The sequence below is a fragment of the Poecile atricapillus genome, chromosome 1 (assembly GCF_030490865.1).
Source record: "Poecile atricapillus isolate bPoeAtr1 chromosome 1, bPoeAtr1.hap1, whole genome shotgun sequence".
NCBI classification, from domain to species: domain Eukaryota; kingdom Metazoa; phylum Chordata; class Aves; order Passeriformes; family Paridae; genus Poecile; species Poecile atricapillus.
In genome coordinates this window covers 63,908,909-63,927,193 of record NC_081249.1, presented here as the reverse complement: position 1 = coordinate 63,927,193, position 18,285 = coordinate 63,908,909, and the positions used below count along the sequence as shown (strand labels likewise).

Below are 18,285 nucleotides of genomic sequence, written 5' to 3'. Positions count from 1 at the left end.
AAAAATTCATACAACCCAAGTGAATCTTAAATAAAGGGAAAACTAGTATGTAATCTGATTTTAGCAGTTTTTTTCAAAGAATCGTTTATGTTGGAAAAGATCATTGAGTCCAGGTGTTAACCTAACACTGCCAAGTCCACCACTAAACCATGGCCCTATATGCTACATCTTTTAAATACCACCAGGGATGGTGAGTCCACCCCTTCCCAGGGCAGTCTGTTCCAATGCTTGACAACCTTTTCTATGTCAAAATTTTTCCTAATATCCAATATAAACCTCCCCTGGTGCAACTTGAGGCCATTTTTCCCTATCACTGGTTACCTGGGAGAAGAGACTGACCCCCACCTGGCCCCATCACTTTTCAGGCAGTTGTAGAAAGTCTTAAGGTCACCCCGACCCTCCTTTTCTCCAGGCTGAACACCTGCAGCTCCCTCAGCTGCTCCTCACAGGACTTCAGACAGAATTTGAGGTACAGCCTCACCAGTGCCAAATAACAGGCATATGGTAGATTCTGAAAAAAAAAAATAAAATTCTGGGTACAAAGGCTGTAAAACAAAAATGTTGACTTTAAAAAGTACAACTGCAAGTAGAGTGTCATGAAACAGGTAAAGACTGAAAATATTCAATAAATAAAAGAGGTTCCTGATAAATAAAAAAACTTCTTGATGTAGTTCTGCTCCTGAAGCACTATCATGGCTTGTGAATCCATAAGGCTTTTAAGTGCATCATACTCTCATGTAGTCAGCATAGAAGCATTTCTTTCACAAGAGAAAAAAGTCTCTGTAACATAAAGCAGACAGCCTGACAGAAAGAAAAAACGTTTTTATTGAATGGAACCAAGGGATCATAGCTTAGATATATTTACACATGCCACACAGTCAAATATAAAAAGTTAATTTTACTCATGTTCATTTTTACTTATATACACTTATTTAAATAATGGCTCCACAGATAACAGGAATGTGTCTTCAAAATGCTGGTCAGAAAACCTGTGCACAGAGCGACGAGCATTTTCTCTGATCTGCAGTCTTTTCTCAGGAGACAATGAAAAGATAAAAGCCATTGTCTCTGCATAACTGTCCTCATCTTCTGCTAGGAAGCCTGTAACATGTCCTTCATGGGGTACCACGATGTCCAGTTTGGGGCCACCAGAATTGTGAGCCAGGATAACTGTGCCAGCTGCCATACATTCAACTACGCCTGTAAGAGATACAAAAAATGCTGATAGGAGTGTGCACATCATGTGCTTTGACCTTCTGTAAAACCCTGGAAAGTTAAACCAACAGAAAAATTCACTACAGACTGCTATTACAAATCAGCTGGAAAAATACAGCGAAAATGGTCCCATAAGAAACACAAATTTAAATTTTTCAGTTCTAAGGACTGAAATGACAGTTTCTCTTAAACACATAAAATTTAAATTAGGTATCAGATATAACTGGTTAATTTGTGGGTCTTGGAACATACCTGATTTTAAGCCTCTGGAAAGATACTGAGAAAAAAGTTGACCAAGCACATTTCAATCAGAAAATATTCAGAACTTCAGTGTTTTGCAGATGAACAAATCTTTATAGCTTCTGACAACTCAGCAAGACACTAGTAAAAATTGTTATCTCTACGTCTGTATTTTTGATGGAAGAAATTTTAACTAAATAGGAATCAGTAACTTTCCGCCAGCCAAAAGCTGTGGGATAGGAACAATATATAATGTATACAGCAGCTTCAATTCTCCTCCATGATTCCAGAACAGACCTCAGAAGTTCTGATTCTTCTCAGTTCTGATTTGATTGTTATAAATTCCCTAAGCTCAAATACTGCCTACTATAAATAGTGCTCCAAAGTTTCGGACTAAGTTTTTCACACATAAAAAGCCCGTTCAGATGAAGGTTAAATCCTGCTCAAATTCAAAATCATAGTGTGATTATATCACTTTTAAAAAATATTCAACTAAACTGCTCTGTGGGAGGGAAAAAAAAAACAAAACCAAAAGACATAATTTCCAGTATTTTGCTGCTTCTTCTGAGACACTTCAGTGTCAATTTTTTTATACCAAGCTCCAACAGACCACAAACTACTACTCCTGATACTTACTTAACCTGTTTTCTAATAAAGTCCGAAGATATTAACTGCAGTTTAGTCACATTATAGCAGAGTATGGCACCCATCTGCTTGGCTACTAACTTACCTGATTGCTGTAGATTTGTAAGAGATGGGCAATCTGGCATTCCCTTTTAAGGTCAGGACTAATCTAACCGCAATAAACTGCACCCCATACCTTAATTCTGAGTCCCAGCTCCTCTCTGGTATTCTGCTCTATGCTATACCCACCAATTTAAGGGCTTCACACATTTGCCTCAGCAGAGATCCCTAACACAATGAGATGACCAAAGGTACCTGGTGGCATCTACACAGGCTTATTTGTACCAGACAGGATCTATGGGAGACTCACACCCCTGAAACAGTAGCTGGAGCCCCATGACATACACTGGACATTTCAAATGGCATTTGAGGCAGGTGAAACACAACCAACATCTCTAACATGGATGTCTACACATGAATTATCTCTAAGCTCCCTTTGTAGTCAGTGGAACCACCAGGGCACAATTTAAGGCTGAAAGAGAAGCACCTGCAGCCTCTTGAAGCTTGGGAAGGTTGGCAAACCTAACCCAAGGACAATAGGGTGACCCATGACCTTGCAGGGTGATAGCTGGAGGTCAGCAGGACATCCTGGGCAGCACAGATGGGACTCTGTGTTCAGGTGGCCAGAGGATGCACAGAATTATCAGCCTATGACAACAGCACTTCAGCTTGCACTACAGTAGCATCTAGTGGTGCATCATCTGTACCACATCTGCACTGGTCCCGTAGGCTTTACAGCAGCTACACTGCCTCCAACGGGAACAGGAGCTGGACACCTGCTTGGCATGCAGACCTCTGTGCTTAGACACCTAGAGACAAGCAGCTGAACACTCAGGAAATGTACTGACCGATCCCAAAGTGCTCATTCCACATGGTGTGCAGGCCAATGGTGGCCTCGGCCAGGTGTCTCTTCAGCTCCTCAAAGGGAATGTTAATCCTGAACACCACATCATCACTAACTCCCAGCTCTTCACACAGACATTTCAGCTTATTTACACGCTCTTCATCTTGCTGGTTACGACAGCCGCCAATTAAAATCAGCTTCAGTGATGGCTGCTGCCCCACTCTCTTCTCTTTCAGCAATTTAGCAAAGGCTCTGATTTGCAAAGGATGATCTTTTTCAGGCCTGAACTGGCTGACAGAAACAATGGAATATTCGCTGGTGCTCTTTTCCACTTCCAGTGGAATATCCAGGAAAGTCTGAACATCGCATGGTGGGTACACAACACTGGTGCACGCCCCAGCTCTCCAGAGGGAAAGGATGTGATTCAGTGTCCAAGAAGAGTTCACCATTACCACATCACTGCAGGAACCAACCAAGCCGTACATGAAAGCAAAGAAGTAGTAGTAGACAAGTTTCAGTTTGCTGAAGAGAGGGCTGCTTGTAATGAAGGCAGCATTGTTAAACCTGGTATCCTGATTCCTCACGACAGAGAGCATATCGGTGCTGATAGTGGGGTAATGGACGTAGCATCCAACACGACAACCTCCTAGGTATTTGAAGAGGGGAATTGTGAAGGCATAACCCATTGAGTCAATATAAACATCAGGAACGCACTTTAGAAGAGCTTCCCAGCCAAGGAACACCGATCCTAAACTTTGTCCCAGCAGAGTGAAGTGAGGATAAAGAGAAGCTTCCACAAGGAAGCGTTTTTTTAGAAACACAAACTTCACAGGATGGATTAACTTAATATTGAATCTTCTGAAAGCGCCTTCAATTATTTCTTCTCCAGTGGCATCTCTATCACCAGTGTAAACAACACATGTTACATTCCTGTACCTGTAAGAATAAAGAAAAATAATTTCATATATTCTTCTCTTCATATTTTTCAGCAAGAAACTAAAATACAATCCACTTAAAAGTACTCAAGAAGAATGTGCAAACAAATGCCTGGCCCAGAAATTATTTTAACTAAATTATACTTTTCCTTATACTCCCATGGGTTTTTTCTGATCTGCAGAAAAACATATGGCTGAGAACTTGGGGAATATTTTAATTTGCATAAAACATAAAAGGAGCTCAGTATTATTCTACAGACTTCATTACATTAACAGGTATCTGTCTAGTGCACAGCATGAGCAAAATGCAAATGATGGCAAATCACTGGATGTGCCCATGTTAAATCCACTTTAGGTATTAATTTGTTTTGCCTCCTGCACCAAGAGGCAAGTACAAAGATGATCAGTTATCTGCTGAGGAGTTATGACTATACAAAGTTCCATACCAGTAGTGGAAAACTGAGGAGGAAGGAGAGGTTTTCTCAAGGAAAGAAAGGAAAAAAGTGAGAGGTCCCACAGCAGGAAATATCAAATTCTAAAGGGATGAAGTAGAATGCAACCACATGAAACTCGGATGTAAAGTAAAATGTAATACCAGTAGATTAATGACACCTACTTAAATATGTTAAATGCCAACATATGCATAAAGAATAGCAACAGAAGCTGAGAATGAAATTTGGTGTTTGATAAACACATATGCTTACTTCTTCTGTAGCGTTCTTATGGCACACCACAAGACTCTCTCCCCTCCACCTCCTGCGTTGCAATACGGGTGAAAAAAGGCTACCAGCAGTGGCCGCTTCCCATCTCCTCCTGCTGAGCTCAACTGTTTCTTCCTTTGTAACCACAGTCGTACTCCCCACAGCAGTACCACCAAGCAGATGCACAAAATTCCACTTAGAAATAATGCAGGGAGTAACAATGAGCACAGCAATCTGAAATAAGCCAGAAACGTTAAAAAATATAATTGCTTTAAAGAATCACTGTGTATGGCATTGAGCGAGAAGGACTTAAAAGTAGAGCTACAGGGAATTTGACAACTTCTTGAGTTCTTCTAATCTCAGAAATCATCAGTGCATATGACTGACAATTACAGAAATTAAATCACTACTCTGCACTGTTTATCCGAAGGTCTCTTTTCCCCCTGCTGTTACCTTGCAATCACTTATTATTGTTTATTCATGCCCTGTATGTGTTATCTATCGCCACGTGCTCTACACACTGTAAAAGTTGTATGCCCTTAGCAACCTGGCAATACACAACCAGCAGAGTGATTTCCAAATAGATTTTCAAAGAGTTTTTCAGCCCAATCTCCGGTTTGGCTCGCTCTGTTGTGAACTGCTTTGGTGCCGGGTTACTGGGGCCGGGCATCTCCCATTCCAACCTGCACTTCCCACACGCGGAGGCATGAACAGCTAGGCCAGCTGTCCGGAGCAGCTCGGTGCAGTCTCTCTGTGCAGAGCCGCTTCCTCTGGTCTCTCAGTCACTGTCAGGGCTGTTCCCTTCGCTCTCCAGCCTCCCTGACAGCTGTGACAGGTCTCCTGGCGTAGCGGCACAGTAAAGCTGTGACAGGTTTACTGTGCCGCTACGCCTTGGGACACACAGCGTTCACTCAGCCGCTCCCGTTGACCAAAGGAGCGACCCACGCCTCACGACTGACACATAAGGGAGCGCTTTCATTCTGGGCCGGGAGCGGCGGAAAAGCGCATTAACCCGTGCGAGCCCGCGGCACGGCGCGGAGCCGGGCAGCGCGGCCAGGCCCGGGCCGCCTCCCGCCCGCCCTGCCCGCCGCCAGGACGCGCCGCCCCCGCGCCCCGCTACCTGAGGAGCCCACACAGGCACAGCCCCGCCGCCACCATCTTGGGCAGCGCTGCGTCGCCTTCTCGGCGGAAAGGGAGGGTCCCGGCCGGCGGGGCGGGACCAGCGGCTTCCCCCTGCTGCTGCCTCCGCCTCCTTCCTCACCTCTTTCCCCGCCTCCTCCTGGCCCTCGCCCCACCCAGCAAACACAGAACCTGCGCCCTGTGGAAGAGGCGGGGTGCGGTAGGTTTTTGGGAGCCCTGTGCTCCTGCAGGAAGCGTTTTTCCCGGAGAGTGGACAATGGCACATCCCTGGCACGGTTCAGTCGGACACAACACGTGCTGCTCCTTGAATGGCACTGCGTCCTCCTCAAGGGATGCCCTCGCATTCCTTGGGCAGGATGGAAGGGAGGGCGCTGTGAGGGGGCGGAGGCCTCCCGGGGACGCGGAGTTTTCTCTGCATCCACGCTCCCGCAAGTTTTGCCTGTGTTGATGCTGGCCAGAAGACTTCCTCGATGAGCTCGATGTCCTGGCTTGCAGCCCTGCCTTCCGCTTATCAGGGAATCCCTCATGATCGAGAGGGAGCTGCCAGCGACTGTGTGCTGTGTGCAGGTTAATGTTGTGAGGCCGAGGGCACGGTGTCCAGCACAGGCTGCGCCTGGCACCGCCTCCAGAAGGATCCCATGAACACGATCATGGGGACAGTCGCCGCTGAGGTTATCTCCATCTCATATACTTTTTGCCCGATTTTGTCTTGATTGGAGAGTAAATGCACAGACCAGAGAGTCAGTGTAGCAGAAAGACTGAATGGTGCTGGTTTTTGGAAATAACTGCTAATGATCTGTCAGTCCACATCAAGACTTCATGTTTCTCCATGTAACTCACCCAGATCTCCAGGGTCCAGGGAAACATTGAGTGAAACTACCAGACTGTATAGATCAGGAGAGACTTTGACGGAACAATTTGAAACATTTCTGGTCTCTTGTCACTTTGCTACATGCTTCTTTCCCCCGCCCCACCCCCCCCACCCCCCCCTTCTCCATTTTAAAGTAATAAAATGCTTTATGTGGGAAGTTTGGTCAGGATAACTGATTCTTCAGTCTTTTGCAGAGTTGAGGCTGTCCAAAATTTGAGGGAGTTTCAAACCTTGTTTCTTTAAACAAGACCTTTCCAGAACCTGTGATCCTTCAGTCTCTTTGAGGTCAGCATGATCTAGTTCATGTTCTAGCCACCTGTGCATTTTGAGATCTTGTAGTCTTAGGGATGTTTATGAAAGTCATCCTGTGTCTTCTGCATGGGAAGAGTACAGGTTGAAAAACTATGAATCATTAATTTATGTGGCCACTGCTATAACCAGAAGCAAAGAGACAAAGGCTGTGTTCTAGTGAGAAAAGTCCAGCTTAAACAATGGTTATTTGGACCTGCCTGGATTGAGTTTTCCATTTAGGATGACTCACCCTGTGAGTGTGAGACTGGAATTGTGGAAACTCAGAAGTGTATTGGTTATTTTACTGATGTTTTTATTTAAATATTTTGACTGTCCTAAGTACCACTTACTGTAGATTTTACACAGACATCTCTATGTAAGCAGGTGAATTGGAAGAGGTCTGTGGGAGGTCCAGCAAGCACAGTCTAACATTTCATTTCTGAGCCAACAGCTCTCATAAGGAGGATGCTACAGGTATGGGTTTCTCTCCCTTAATATTTTTTCTCTTCCCTGACAGAGCAGTTGCCTTAAAAGCATGTGGAATGTTTACAGAATAGATCTCTGCTGGATTTACATCTCCAAACTCAAAACACCTTTCTTTCTTCAACATTTGAAGATTATTGTCAGAGCTCAGAGTTCAGAGGCAAGTTATTCTAGGGAGCAGGAAGTCCAGACCATTTTAGATGATGAAATTTATATTTCTCCCCACCAACTTGGAAAGAAGTTCATGGTCACTCCCTTGAAAGGTATGAATCTTACACAAAATCTTTAAGAAGCTGAAGGACCACAGGTCGCCGCTTAATTAAGATGAGACTTAAGTAATAATGGTGAAGAGCTCCTGGAAGCAAGAAGACTAATTAATGAGGGAGACACCTACATACCTGGCTTTTGAGTTTCACTTGCTTGTTTAGGGAGAAATCTGCCTGATGGTGGGAGTGTCAAATAGTTTTCTCAGCTCTAATAATTTATAGTTCATGAAATCACAGAATATCTGAGGTGGGGAGGAATTGGTTGGATGGATGCAGCCAGAGAGTTGTGGTCAACAGCTCAATGTCTAGGTGCTGCACCTGGATTGGGGCAATCCCAGACATGAGTACAGAGTAGAGAAACTCATTGGGAGAAGCCCTGCAGAGAAGGACTTAGGGGTTCTCATGGACAAAAAGCTGGAGAAGAGCTGGCAATGTGCAATTGCATTGCAGAAGGCCAACAACATCCTGGGAAACATGAAAAAAAGTGTGGCCAGCAGAGGGAGGGAGGGAATTCTGCTGCTCTGTTCCACCCTGATGAGACCCCACCTGGAGTGCTTCATCCAGCTCTCAGGTCTTCAACACAGAGAAGACAGGGACCTGTTGAAGCAAGTCCAGTGGAGGGCCATGAAGATGGTCAGAGGGTTTGAACATGTCTTCTATGAAGACACACTAAGAGTGTTGGGGCTGTTCAGGCTGAAGAAGAGAAGGTTCCAGGGAGACCTCGTTGCAGCCTTCCAGCACTTAAAGATGGCTTATAAAAAAGAGGGAGGGTGACTTTACATGGACAGATAGTGATAGCGCAAGGGGAAACAGTTTTAAATTAAAAGAGGAAATATCCAGATTACATATTAGGAAGAAATTCTTTACTGTGAGGGTGCAACAGGCTGCCCAGAAAAGTTCTGGATTTCCCGTCCCTGGAAGTGTTCAAGGCCAGGTTGGGCCCTGAACAACCTCATCTAGTGGGTAGCATCCTTGACCACAGCAGAGGTCTTTAATATCCCTTCCAACCCAAACCTTTCTATGATTCTGTGGCCTCTGGAGGCCATGCTCTCCAGTCCCCCTATCCAAAGTGAATACCTAGAGCAGATTGTCCAGGACTGAGTCCAGATGAGTTTTGAATACTTCCAAGGATGGACACTACACAACCTCTCTGTGTAACCTGTGCCGGTGCTTGGTCACCTTCACAGTGAAGAAATGTTTCCTGATGTTCAGAGGGAACTTTCCATGTTTCAGTTTGTGCCCATCACCTCTGGACCTTCCATTGGACCCCTGAAAAAAAGAGCCTAGCTTGTCTTTTCACCCTCCCTTCACACATTGAATGCCTTGTCAAGGCTTGAGTAATCTCAGTTCCCTCAGCCTTTCTTCACAGAAAGATTGTCCCACATGTAAGAGACGGTCCAAAACTTCCCTCATTTGTCTCATGACCATCGCAACAACAGGGACTAAGACCCTGAAGACCCCAAGGGACTTGGTACAGGGGTTCTGGCCTGGTTGAGGTGGATGCTTGCCAAGTGATTGTTTGCAGGTGTGCTTGCTGTGCTGCCACGGTACATTGCCTTCATTCCTGCTGGTGAGCAGGGACTTGTGAAGAGCGGCCTGTTCTGTACCTTACACCTGCTTCCCAAAGCAATGGGTCTCATCACAGTAGCCTAGGAATTTCCCAACCTCTTGGCCAACTGCCCCTCGCTTTCAAACAGACTATAAAAGTGACTTTCTAAGTTACTTTCTCTGAGAGATCTCCCCACGGAAGAAACCACTGGTGACCCCATCTCGTCCATTGGTAGCTATAACCCCCCTTCCTTCTCTCTCTCTTTCTCCTTTCTCCCTCTCCTTTATCACATAACCCCTGGTGGCACTAAAATAAAGGTGCTTTATTGCCATTATGATTTAAACTGAAATCCCTTGGTGTCCTTTTTGCACTCTGAGATCAAAGGAACCTCTCATGACTCCTGCTTGTGTTAGTGGATTGTGACACATGCTACTAATCATCTTAGTTGTTTTATTTTTTTTTCTTAGTCCCTCTAGTTGTAATTAAAAACAGATGTATTAATACTTTTAAAATTCTTCTGTTAGCTTTTCATTAATCACAGAGTTTTCATCTGCTGATGTGAGCAGTTTGGAACCTGTGCTGCTGACAGACTTGCAGATTGCAAAGCTTACCTTTAATGTGTGAATGTCCAACACAGGCTAATTAATCGAATCATTGACACTTCACAACTTCCCCACCTTCATTCATGTGTAGCAGAGGATATTGCATGCATGCATTAGGGCCTGACAAGAACTTTAGCAGGAGCAGTGATGAGCTCTCTGTGGTGTTCCTACTCCAGCAGTGAGAATGGTATTCAAAACCTTGTCTGTAGAAATTCCACAAGACTGACATGCCAGCAAAAGTAAACTAGCCTTGTTATAATGTCAGTTTTGTTTTCACCTTCCCGGAGATGTATCAGGTTTTTAATTTTTTGTTGCCTCTGTAAGCTTTTTATGTCCTGTTTTAATTGCTTTCCTTATTAAACTCCTTACTCTGAAGAAAGCTGATGCAAACTGGCTTTTTAAAGTGAAGAGTATTTAGAATACATATCAGAACCCACTCACTGTGTGTTCTCCCCAAGCCTGCAAGGCATTTGAGAGAGTTTTAAAGAATATTTTTGTAACTCTCATTCTTGCTGAATAGTCCACATATGAGTAACTTAGTAAGACAAAACCGCTGGCAAGTAATAAGAGAAAGAAACTGGATTAATATTGTGTAAGGATATTCATATGACAGTCATGTGGTCTGTTATACTTTCTTGTCCAGTTAGTTACTTTCTTTTAGAAATATTCACAAGTTTCTTGTTCAGGGCTGCTGTCTGAGCTATGAAAATGCCTGGGACTGTTTTTAGTAGATGGAATCTCAGATCATTCATATACAGAGTAAGTTTTTCACTTTTGTATGTGTCTTGTGATAGGCTGTTAAACATTGCAGTACATTTGTTCTTCATTGCTTAGTAACAGGAGCAGAAATAAAGTTGCATCAGTTCGATGCTAAATATTTGTGAAGCAAAACCCAAGCATTGGTAAGAAATTGTGGCATTGATATACCTAAGAAAAACCACTATTTTATTTTTTTTTTACTGATATCTTGCAATATTTAAGTTGCTAAATATAAGCAATTCTAGTAATATCTTTTTCACTGTCATCCTTAATTCTGAGTTACATGTTCTAGGGCATAGGTGTTGGCACCATGTATCTGTAAGCAAAAGCTGCTCTGTTTTTTTTTGGCAGAAGCAATGAAGAATTTAGCATCTTGGATCTACAAATTATATTTGCAGGAGAGCCCATAAAACACATTTATTTGTATCACCAGGCAATTTATACAGATTGAACCCATATATTTTGATTAACAGAAGATTGTTTTCACACAAATTGTCCCACTTGGGTAAGGACCGTGAGGGAAAACAAATCAGTTCCTGTAGACTGTGACAGTGTTTTCAACTCCTGTGGATTTTAAACATCTGCCATTTTTTAGGGTGGCTGAAGGAAACGTTTTCAAGCAACTTAGACCACTTGCAGAAATGAGACAGCAAATAATGTACCCCTAATGATAACATCACTGAGCTTGCAAAAGAACATTTGAACTCATCTTAAATCACAGCTTTTTCAGGCGGAAGTTTGGGATTCATGAGAAGCTAGGGACCATTTTTGAGGGTCTGTGATAGCATACCCAAGCCCTTTTTGCTTTTCATTCTCCTTTGTGCAGATAGATAGTAAATATATCTGTGGCCATCTGCAGCTAATTAGAACATGAAGGGGCTCCTGAAGGACCACCTTTTTCACTGTCTTACCTTAACACCTGCTCAGATCAACTATGAAAGTCCTCAGGGAGCTGTAAAACTTCATTGTGGATTTTTTTACTGAGTCAGATGCTTCCCTTTTCAAACTTTGAAAGGTTCACAGAACTTGTTCACTGCACTGTCTTATTCAACATGCATTTTGCCACATGTGGTTGTTCACGCCTCTCTGCCTGTTTTGGGAAGCAAGGAAGAGTGCTGTTCAGATGAAAATCCAAGTTGTTTCACATGGAGTTAGGATGAAGCAGGATTTGCATTCTGTGCTCGTGTCTGGCTCCTTGGCACTGATTAGGACAGAGAAAGGAGCCAGAAACTGCCTGCAGAGCAGGACAGAAGGGAGTAGGAGGAGACTGTTCGGCTAGTCCAGGCATGAGAGTTGTGGATACTGTGTCTCATCACCTCCTCTGACTTATTTCTATTCCAAGGATGAAGAAAGCTTGAAAGGTTGGTGATTTTCCCACGAAGTAGATTCAATCAAAGATGCTCTTTCAGGGGACGAACCAGGGCTGCTTAAAAGTACTTCCCTGCTGCACTACCTTTTCTTTCAATAAGCAGAGGTACCAGGAGGGAATGGTAGATGAATCAAGCCTGAATTTCCATGGCTAACATCTATGCTTTCCAGGAATTGAGAGCAGTTAATAAATCGCAGATGGTTGCTCAGCAACTCCCAGGGTTGGTACCTTCTTTTATGCTGAGCTGTGGAATGCATTGGTTTTGGCTAAATGTGTCCTTGGAAGAAACACTCTTTGCCTAGAGAACAGACTGATGTGACCTCTGGAACTGAGAGTATTGCCCAGAGCTGAATAAACTCAGTTTCAGAATTAGAGAGCTTTTTTGCATTTTCCTTTCCTCACAGCTTCAGGCTCCAAGGAACTCTTTCTTCAGGAGTCAGATGTCTCAGTTTCCCCTGTGTCCTCATGCAAGAAATGAATGCTGTTTTGACTGTGAGTTTGAGTTGTGATAAGCCCGTGTGTATGTCACAGGAAGCAGCCTGAGACAAAGTCTGCATTTGAAACCAGGATTTTAACTGTGTATTTCAATTTAGGTGTTAAATATTTCAGATAAAAATACTTGTAAAGTATTTTTTAAATAGTAAAGTAAAGAGGTTTACTCTGTGTTGCCATTTCCTTTAGATGCTTTTCAAAGCAACTGTTTGTATGGAAGAGATTGCATAAAATTAGCAGCAGTTTCCTGTATAGTTTCATCCCTGACTGTTGCTTTAGTTCTGACATTTGTACCTGAATTCTTATTAAATTAGTGTAGGCTGCCAGTGTTACATTATTCAATAGGGAATTATTATTAGGTATTCCAGCAGAAAAACCCAAACAAACATAAAATCAAAAGAATAATGTCAGCAAATATGTTTTCATTTTTATTTTTTATTTATCTTCTTAGCTCCTGTAAGGCTCTACAGTGAATCAGTATGTCTCTATCCAGGCAAGTTCTACTTACTTGCATGGTCACTTGAAGTATTTTTTTTCCACTGATAGAAACTGGCAGCTCCATGCCTTTGGCTCTTGCCTGAGAGTTAACTGTAAGTTTATGTGAGATATTAGACTCAGACAGGGATAGTTCTTAGCTCTGGATAGCAAATAATTGACAGGATTTTTGTAGAAATGCAAGTTAGCTAAAAAGCAGCTCGCATACATTACAGTTTTGATCTCTGACACTGGAAACAGAAGAGCCTCTACTCCATGTTCTTAGCAGAGGTTCCCCTCCTCGCTTCTTACCTGCTGTGGCAGAACAGGTCAGCCAGAGAGCTGGCACATCTTCTTCTCTCTCTAAATTGGGAAGAAAAATGCACCTAAGGGCAGCACTGTATTTTGAGGCCCTGGCTGCCGCCTCTTGTGTCCCTTCCATCCCACCATGAGTGTGGTGATGCTGAGCTCAGAGGTGTGTGAGCAGTGCTGTGGTTTGTTCACTCTTGGAAGAACAGTAGCCTTCTCTCGGCAGCACATGGCACAGTCCAAAAGGGCAGGAGGTGGAAGGCAGGTGAGAATGGCCCTCATGCCAGCCTAGCAGGGCTGTACCTGAGCTCTGTGACAGAGTCACCTGAGAGATTGTGCTCTCTGCAAGAATGAGAGCACAGACAGGGCTCTAACACTGTCTTGCCTTTTTCTGCCCAGTAACTGCAACCAGTCCATAGGGAGACCAGGGAAAAAGGAACTAAAAGAACTAAACAAAAAGTGGAAACCCCTCTTCCCAGACAGTTTTCCTGGACCACCGAGAAAGCAGACAGGACTTTGCTCAAGGCACTGTGTTGGAGGAACCCAGGTGCTGTGGTGAGGAGTGCAGCTTTCAAGCTTACTTAGGGATTTGGGAGTTCCTGGAAACTTCTCTCGGTGTGTATGTAGGTGGTTCCTGCCAGTCTGAGATAGACAAATCATTGTTAAAAGAAACTGAATTTGGTCTTGCCTTTACATATCTAGCCTGCCCTAACAAAGGCAGTATGTTTGTGTTTTAGATGTGGCATCTAAATGAAAACACAAGCTACTGTTCTGTCTTTTTTTTCTTGATTTCAGAGGCTGAGCAGTTGACTGGCCATAGAACTTGAAATACAAGCTTAAATCAGACTTATCAGTTTCTGGTTGTTTGGTTTTTTTTTAATTTTTTGGGGTGTTGCTTTTATTTTTTTGTTTGTTTGCTTGTTTTGGTTTGGGTTTTTTTGTATACTTTACAAATATGATGTACTTTATTCTGTTTACATAGTCCCAGGTACCTCATCATATTAGTTTGCCTGCTACAGTAGGGAAAATGGCTGTTTACTTTGGGAAAAAAATAATAATTTTTAAAATCAGTTCTCTTATTAACTTAAATCACAATTCAGAGACGTATCACTTTATATAATCAAAGTAAATGCTACAACAAATACTAAGAAATTTACAAATTTTAAGCAGAAGCAGCACTAATTAGTTTTTATTTCTAAATGTCGACAGCAAATATTAGTTCACAAGTAATAGCTCTTTCTGTCTTCTCAAATTAGCCTTTTAAAATAGTTACTTTGATGATATTACTCATTGTCAAGTTGTATTTTAAATATTGCAGTTAAAATGGGTAAAATGCTGGTCCCTTTTCTCTGCGTGGAATTCTAAAAAGCTTTTGCAGAGACTTCACAAAACAAAACCAGCTTTGAGCAAGAGCAAGCCATGGGCAAGATCAGCAAACTAAGTTGGAAACACCGAAGTAAAAATACTGGGTTTATTGTGGTACTGCCTGACAAGTTCTGCCAGCCTTCTTAAACTGCTTGGTGCGTAAGCAGTACTGGAAATCTTGACTCCAATTAATTCATGCAGGTTGCAATTGTTCTTTGCACTTAAACCTTGACCCAAAAGGTGTGCCTTTTTGTGTGATAATGAGACCAGTCTCGTGGTTCCCAGATCTTGAAAAAAAAATTCTGCAGTATAAACAGATAACAAAAATTATCATAATGAAACCAACACTTCTAAAAGCAGACAAAGTACCAAGTCCATGCAATTTGCTATCATACAAAAAGCTGTGGACTGAAAAAGATCAGTACTCATTTTGGGGCCCTGTTGCAAACAAGGTGCTTTGTTGAGTTTTGCTGGTTTCGAGCAAACAAACCTTTTTTAAATATTTGGAGAAGATTGAGTCTGCTTCCTGAAAAACTGAAGCCAAAGTCTGAGCTGATTTGATTTGAAATTAGGTCATCAACTCTTAAGCAATTTTAAGCATAGCAGGTAGGAATTTATTTTCTTTTATTTCATATTTCTGTAGTTTCCTTTTTTCCTTGTAATGTAAGAAATAATGATCATGCTTCTTCATCTGTTAAAAGAAATAGCTATAGCATTTATGCTATAGAAACACTTGTGTATCCGGTTACTGCCAGTTTTCTTACAACTGTGGCCAAAGAGTTCCTTCTGATTTTGTGGCTCAAAAGTGCAAATATAGGTAAAGAGAGAGTTTTGTTTCTTCTTCAATAAAAATGTGGTATGGCCTTTTTTTGTGTGTGTTCAGTAAGAAATATGTCAGTTGGGAGAATAAAAGGTATAGTTATGTACCATGAATATGACCAGGCTTCCACTGAACTTTCAGGGGTGACTGATTCGTGGGGGAGATGGGAGACTTGAGTTGCTTAGTATGACTGAAAAATGATTGTGGAGCAAGCACAGGGATTTGTTTGTAGAAAAAGTGGATACCTGTACTAACTACTTCTCTTTTGGCTTAAAGAGGGCCCTGACAGAGGAGAAGCAGTTGTTTCACACAAAGGCTGGGTGTTTCCCAGGTTCACTCTCAAGCAAAGTTTAAACAATTTGTTGATACCTGTGAGCTGCCAGCACTGTTGTTTATGATATCACTATGAGTTTTGCAATACTTTACTTTCCCCCTCCTCTCTCTTTTATTTTTTTTTAAATAAATGCTCCCCCTCCTGCAGTTCTGTTGTATGTGTTAAAACCAAATACAATCTAACTCTGCTAAGATTAGGAAAGGGGGGAGGAATTCAAACATTTTAGCTGACTGCATTCTGAAGACAAATTAGGAATAATTCAAAATACTCTCAAATCTGAAATGACTTGTGGTTTAGCCTCGTATCATTGTTTGTATGCCTTGTATTTTGGTGATGAATGTATGATTGTATCTTGTGATGACTGTATGATAGTATTTTGGTGGTTTAAAATGATGTCTGAAGAGGAGAGTAGGAAAATGATTAACATTCAAAGGCAGACTGGATTTCTATGGTGATGTATTAATACCAATACATCCCTCTTTGCACTGACATGAAGTGCACATAAATGAAGTGATTCCTCTTGTCCATCTGATGGATTGTTGCCTTAAGAGTAAGGCTAACTTTTCTGTTGTGTTAAGAGGAAGGAGATTTGGCACAAAATAACCCTCCTTTGGTCCAGCTGGATCTCAGGTATCACAGGGACTTGGGACAGCTGAGTGATAGTCAATTCAGCTCTAAGCATCAGAAATGATGGCTTAGAGCCAATATGGCACTGCAAGTCCAGGTATGCTCAGTAAGAACCATCACAGTTACAGATGCACAAATAGTGCAATTCACTGTGAGTCTGGTTGTGCCCAAAGAGCTTTTGCAGCCAGACCTGAAATCTGGTGGCATTCAGTAACTCTTAGGGCCAAGTACAAAACAGTGCCATTTATTGAGCAACAGAAATGCAGGTTGTTACTGGACTGCTGGTGATAAATACACCACCTGAGAAGCATGTGTGAATACACAAAATATGAATAATACAGCTGGTGACAAAGACATTAAATTTCCAGATGGCTCTATAGGGCTAAATTATGATCACAAATACACAAATTTCTAAATTTTCCGAGGAAGCACTCAGTATAGTTGAGTGTTTGAGTCCTATTTCTTAGTCATTCACAAAGGTGGAGTCTCCTTTGGCCTCCTGCCTCACTTAAGCTGCATCTATATTGTTCTCTTTGAGAGAGGGGAAAAAGTGAAAAGTTAAAGGTGATGTCATTCCACATTTGAGTTTAGTTTGAGAGACTACAGTCATTCATGTAAAGCATATACAGGTTTTAGTCTGTTAGCATGTGCAGAGGTATGAAAAGTAATAGGTATTTTGAGTTAGTTAAGCAAAAGTCAGTTTTTGCTCACCATTTGGGCCATTCCTGTGGCTTAGTTCCTGTTAGCTTCACTGTCTTAAACAGGGCAAGGCCACAACACCTCTGTGCTGTTCCACCATTTGTTTCATGCCTCTCTTAGAGTGATACATCAAGCTCCTGCAGTGTTTCTGCTCCGAATGTGTGCAGCACTTTGTTCCTGGTGAACTGTAACCAACGCATGTACTCCTTCTCACTGAACTTTGTTTTTCATTCTTTTTCCCCACACAGATTAAAGAAATATGACCCTCTAACCTGCCAGTCCCCATTTTTTTCTTTCAACCCAAGCATCTCACCTTTCAAGGCATTTTTAAGACTATTTAAGATACTTCCTTTGGTCATGGAAGCAGAAGGATTAGATGCAGGCCAGAATAACCTGTAAAGCCAAGGGTGAATGCACCTTGGAAACAAAATTTATATGAGAACACATTGTTCTTGTGTGTTTATACTGTAGTCTGATAATGAAGGAAATATAAAGGGCAAAACCCATGTTTGATCAGCTTTGAGCCTTGAAATCAAAGGGATTTAATTTTCTTTAATGTCCTGTGTTTTCTGATATGAAAATGCAAACACAGTTGCTGGACACTAGCAGAAAGATGCAAAGGCAGCAGGCATGTTTTCTATTTGTTCTCAGAATTTCCTACTACCAAGGCAGAATGACTCCTCCTGGTGAAAATCCTAAGCTCTGCAAAATCCTGCCTTAAACCAGATGGTACTGTTATCAGACGAGAAGGGCAATATTGCCTTTCCTATTTCAGCCTTAAGTAAAATGCTCACCCTCAGTCTACAGCTGACACAATTAGCTTAGACTCTAAAGGGGCAATTAATTGAGACAGAATGGAGAAAATAACTTGGAAACCAATAGCAGTCTGTTGGAGTGCAGCAGCAGCAAACGATTGAAGAGGTTAATTCCAAGCATCTGCCTCACTTCCCTGGCAGACGTTGCCAGCCTTGAGGTGCCGATATTGGATCCCTTCCTGAAGTGTCTCCTGAATCATAAGAGAGTTGTGCAGTGATTGAGGTGGGGCAGAACCTCTGAGCTTTCAGTCTCATGTATTTATGTAAGTAGGAATTACTTAGCTTTAAAAGATTCTCAGTGGTTTCTGCTTTGTGGCTGGTGCCTCTTCTCCAAGAGCTGCTTGAGACTCTGTCAGCTGCACAGGTTTCTTTTGCCACTGCTCTGCTCTGGCCCACAGCTA

General features: G+C 42.4%; 2 protein-coding genes across 2 annotated transcripts in view; one reads left to right on the top strand and one right to left on the bottom strand.

Moving 5' to 3' along the window:
• Nucleotides 1–809: 809 nt before the first annotated feature.
• ALG11 (ALG11 alpha-1,2-mannosyltransferase) lies at nt 810–5,895 on the bottom strand. Its single transcript, XM_058855323.1, has 4 exons — nt 5,740–5,895; nt 4,623–4,853; nt 2,988–3,919; nt 810–1,200 (listed from the first exon to the last, which is right to left on the bottom strand). Exons 1-4 carry the CDS (start codon nt 5,775–5,777, stop codon nt 929–931), a joined length of 1,473 nt encoding a protein of 490 aa, XP_058711306.1. The 5' UTR covers nt 5,778–5,895; the 3' UTR covers nt 810–928.
• A 9,279-nt stretch (nt 5,896–15,174) lies between these two features.
• The window catches only part of ATP7B (ATPase copper transporting beta), a 36,999-nt gene continuing 33,888 nt past the window's right edge, over nt 15,175–18,285 (top strand). Inside the window, exon 1 of the mRNA XM_058855298.1 lies at nt 15,175–15,195. The gene's annotated coding sequence lies outside the window, so the exon portion shown is untranslated. The remainder of the gene's footprint in view (nt 15,196–18,285) is intronic.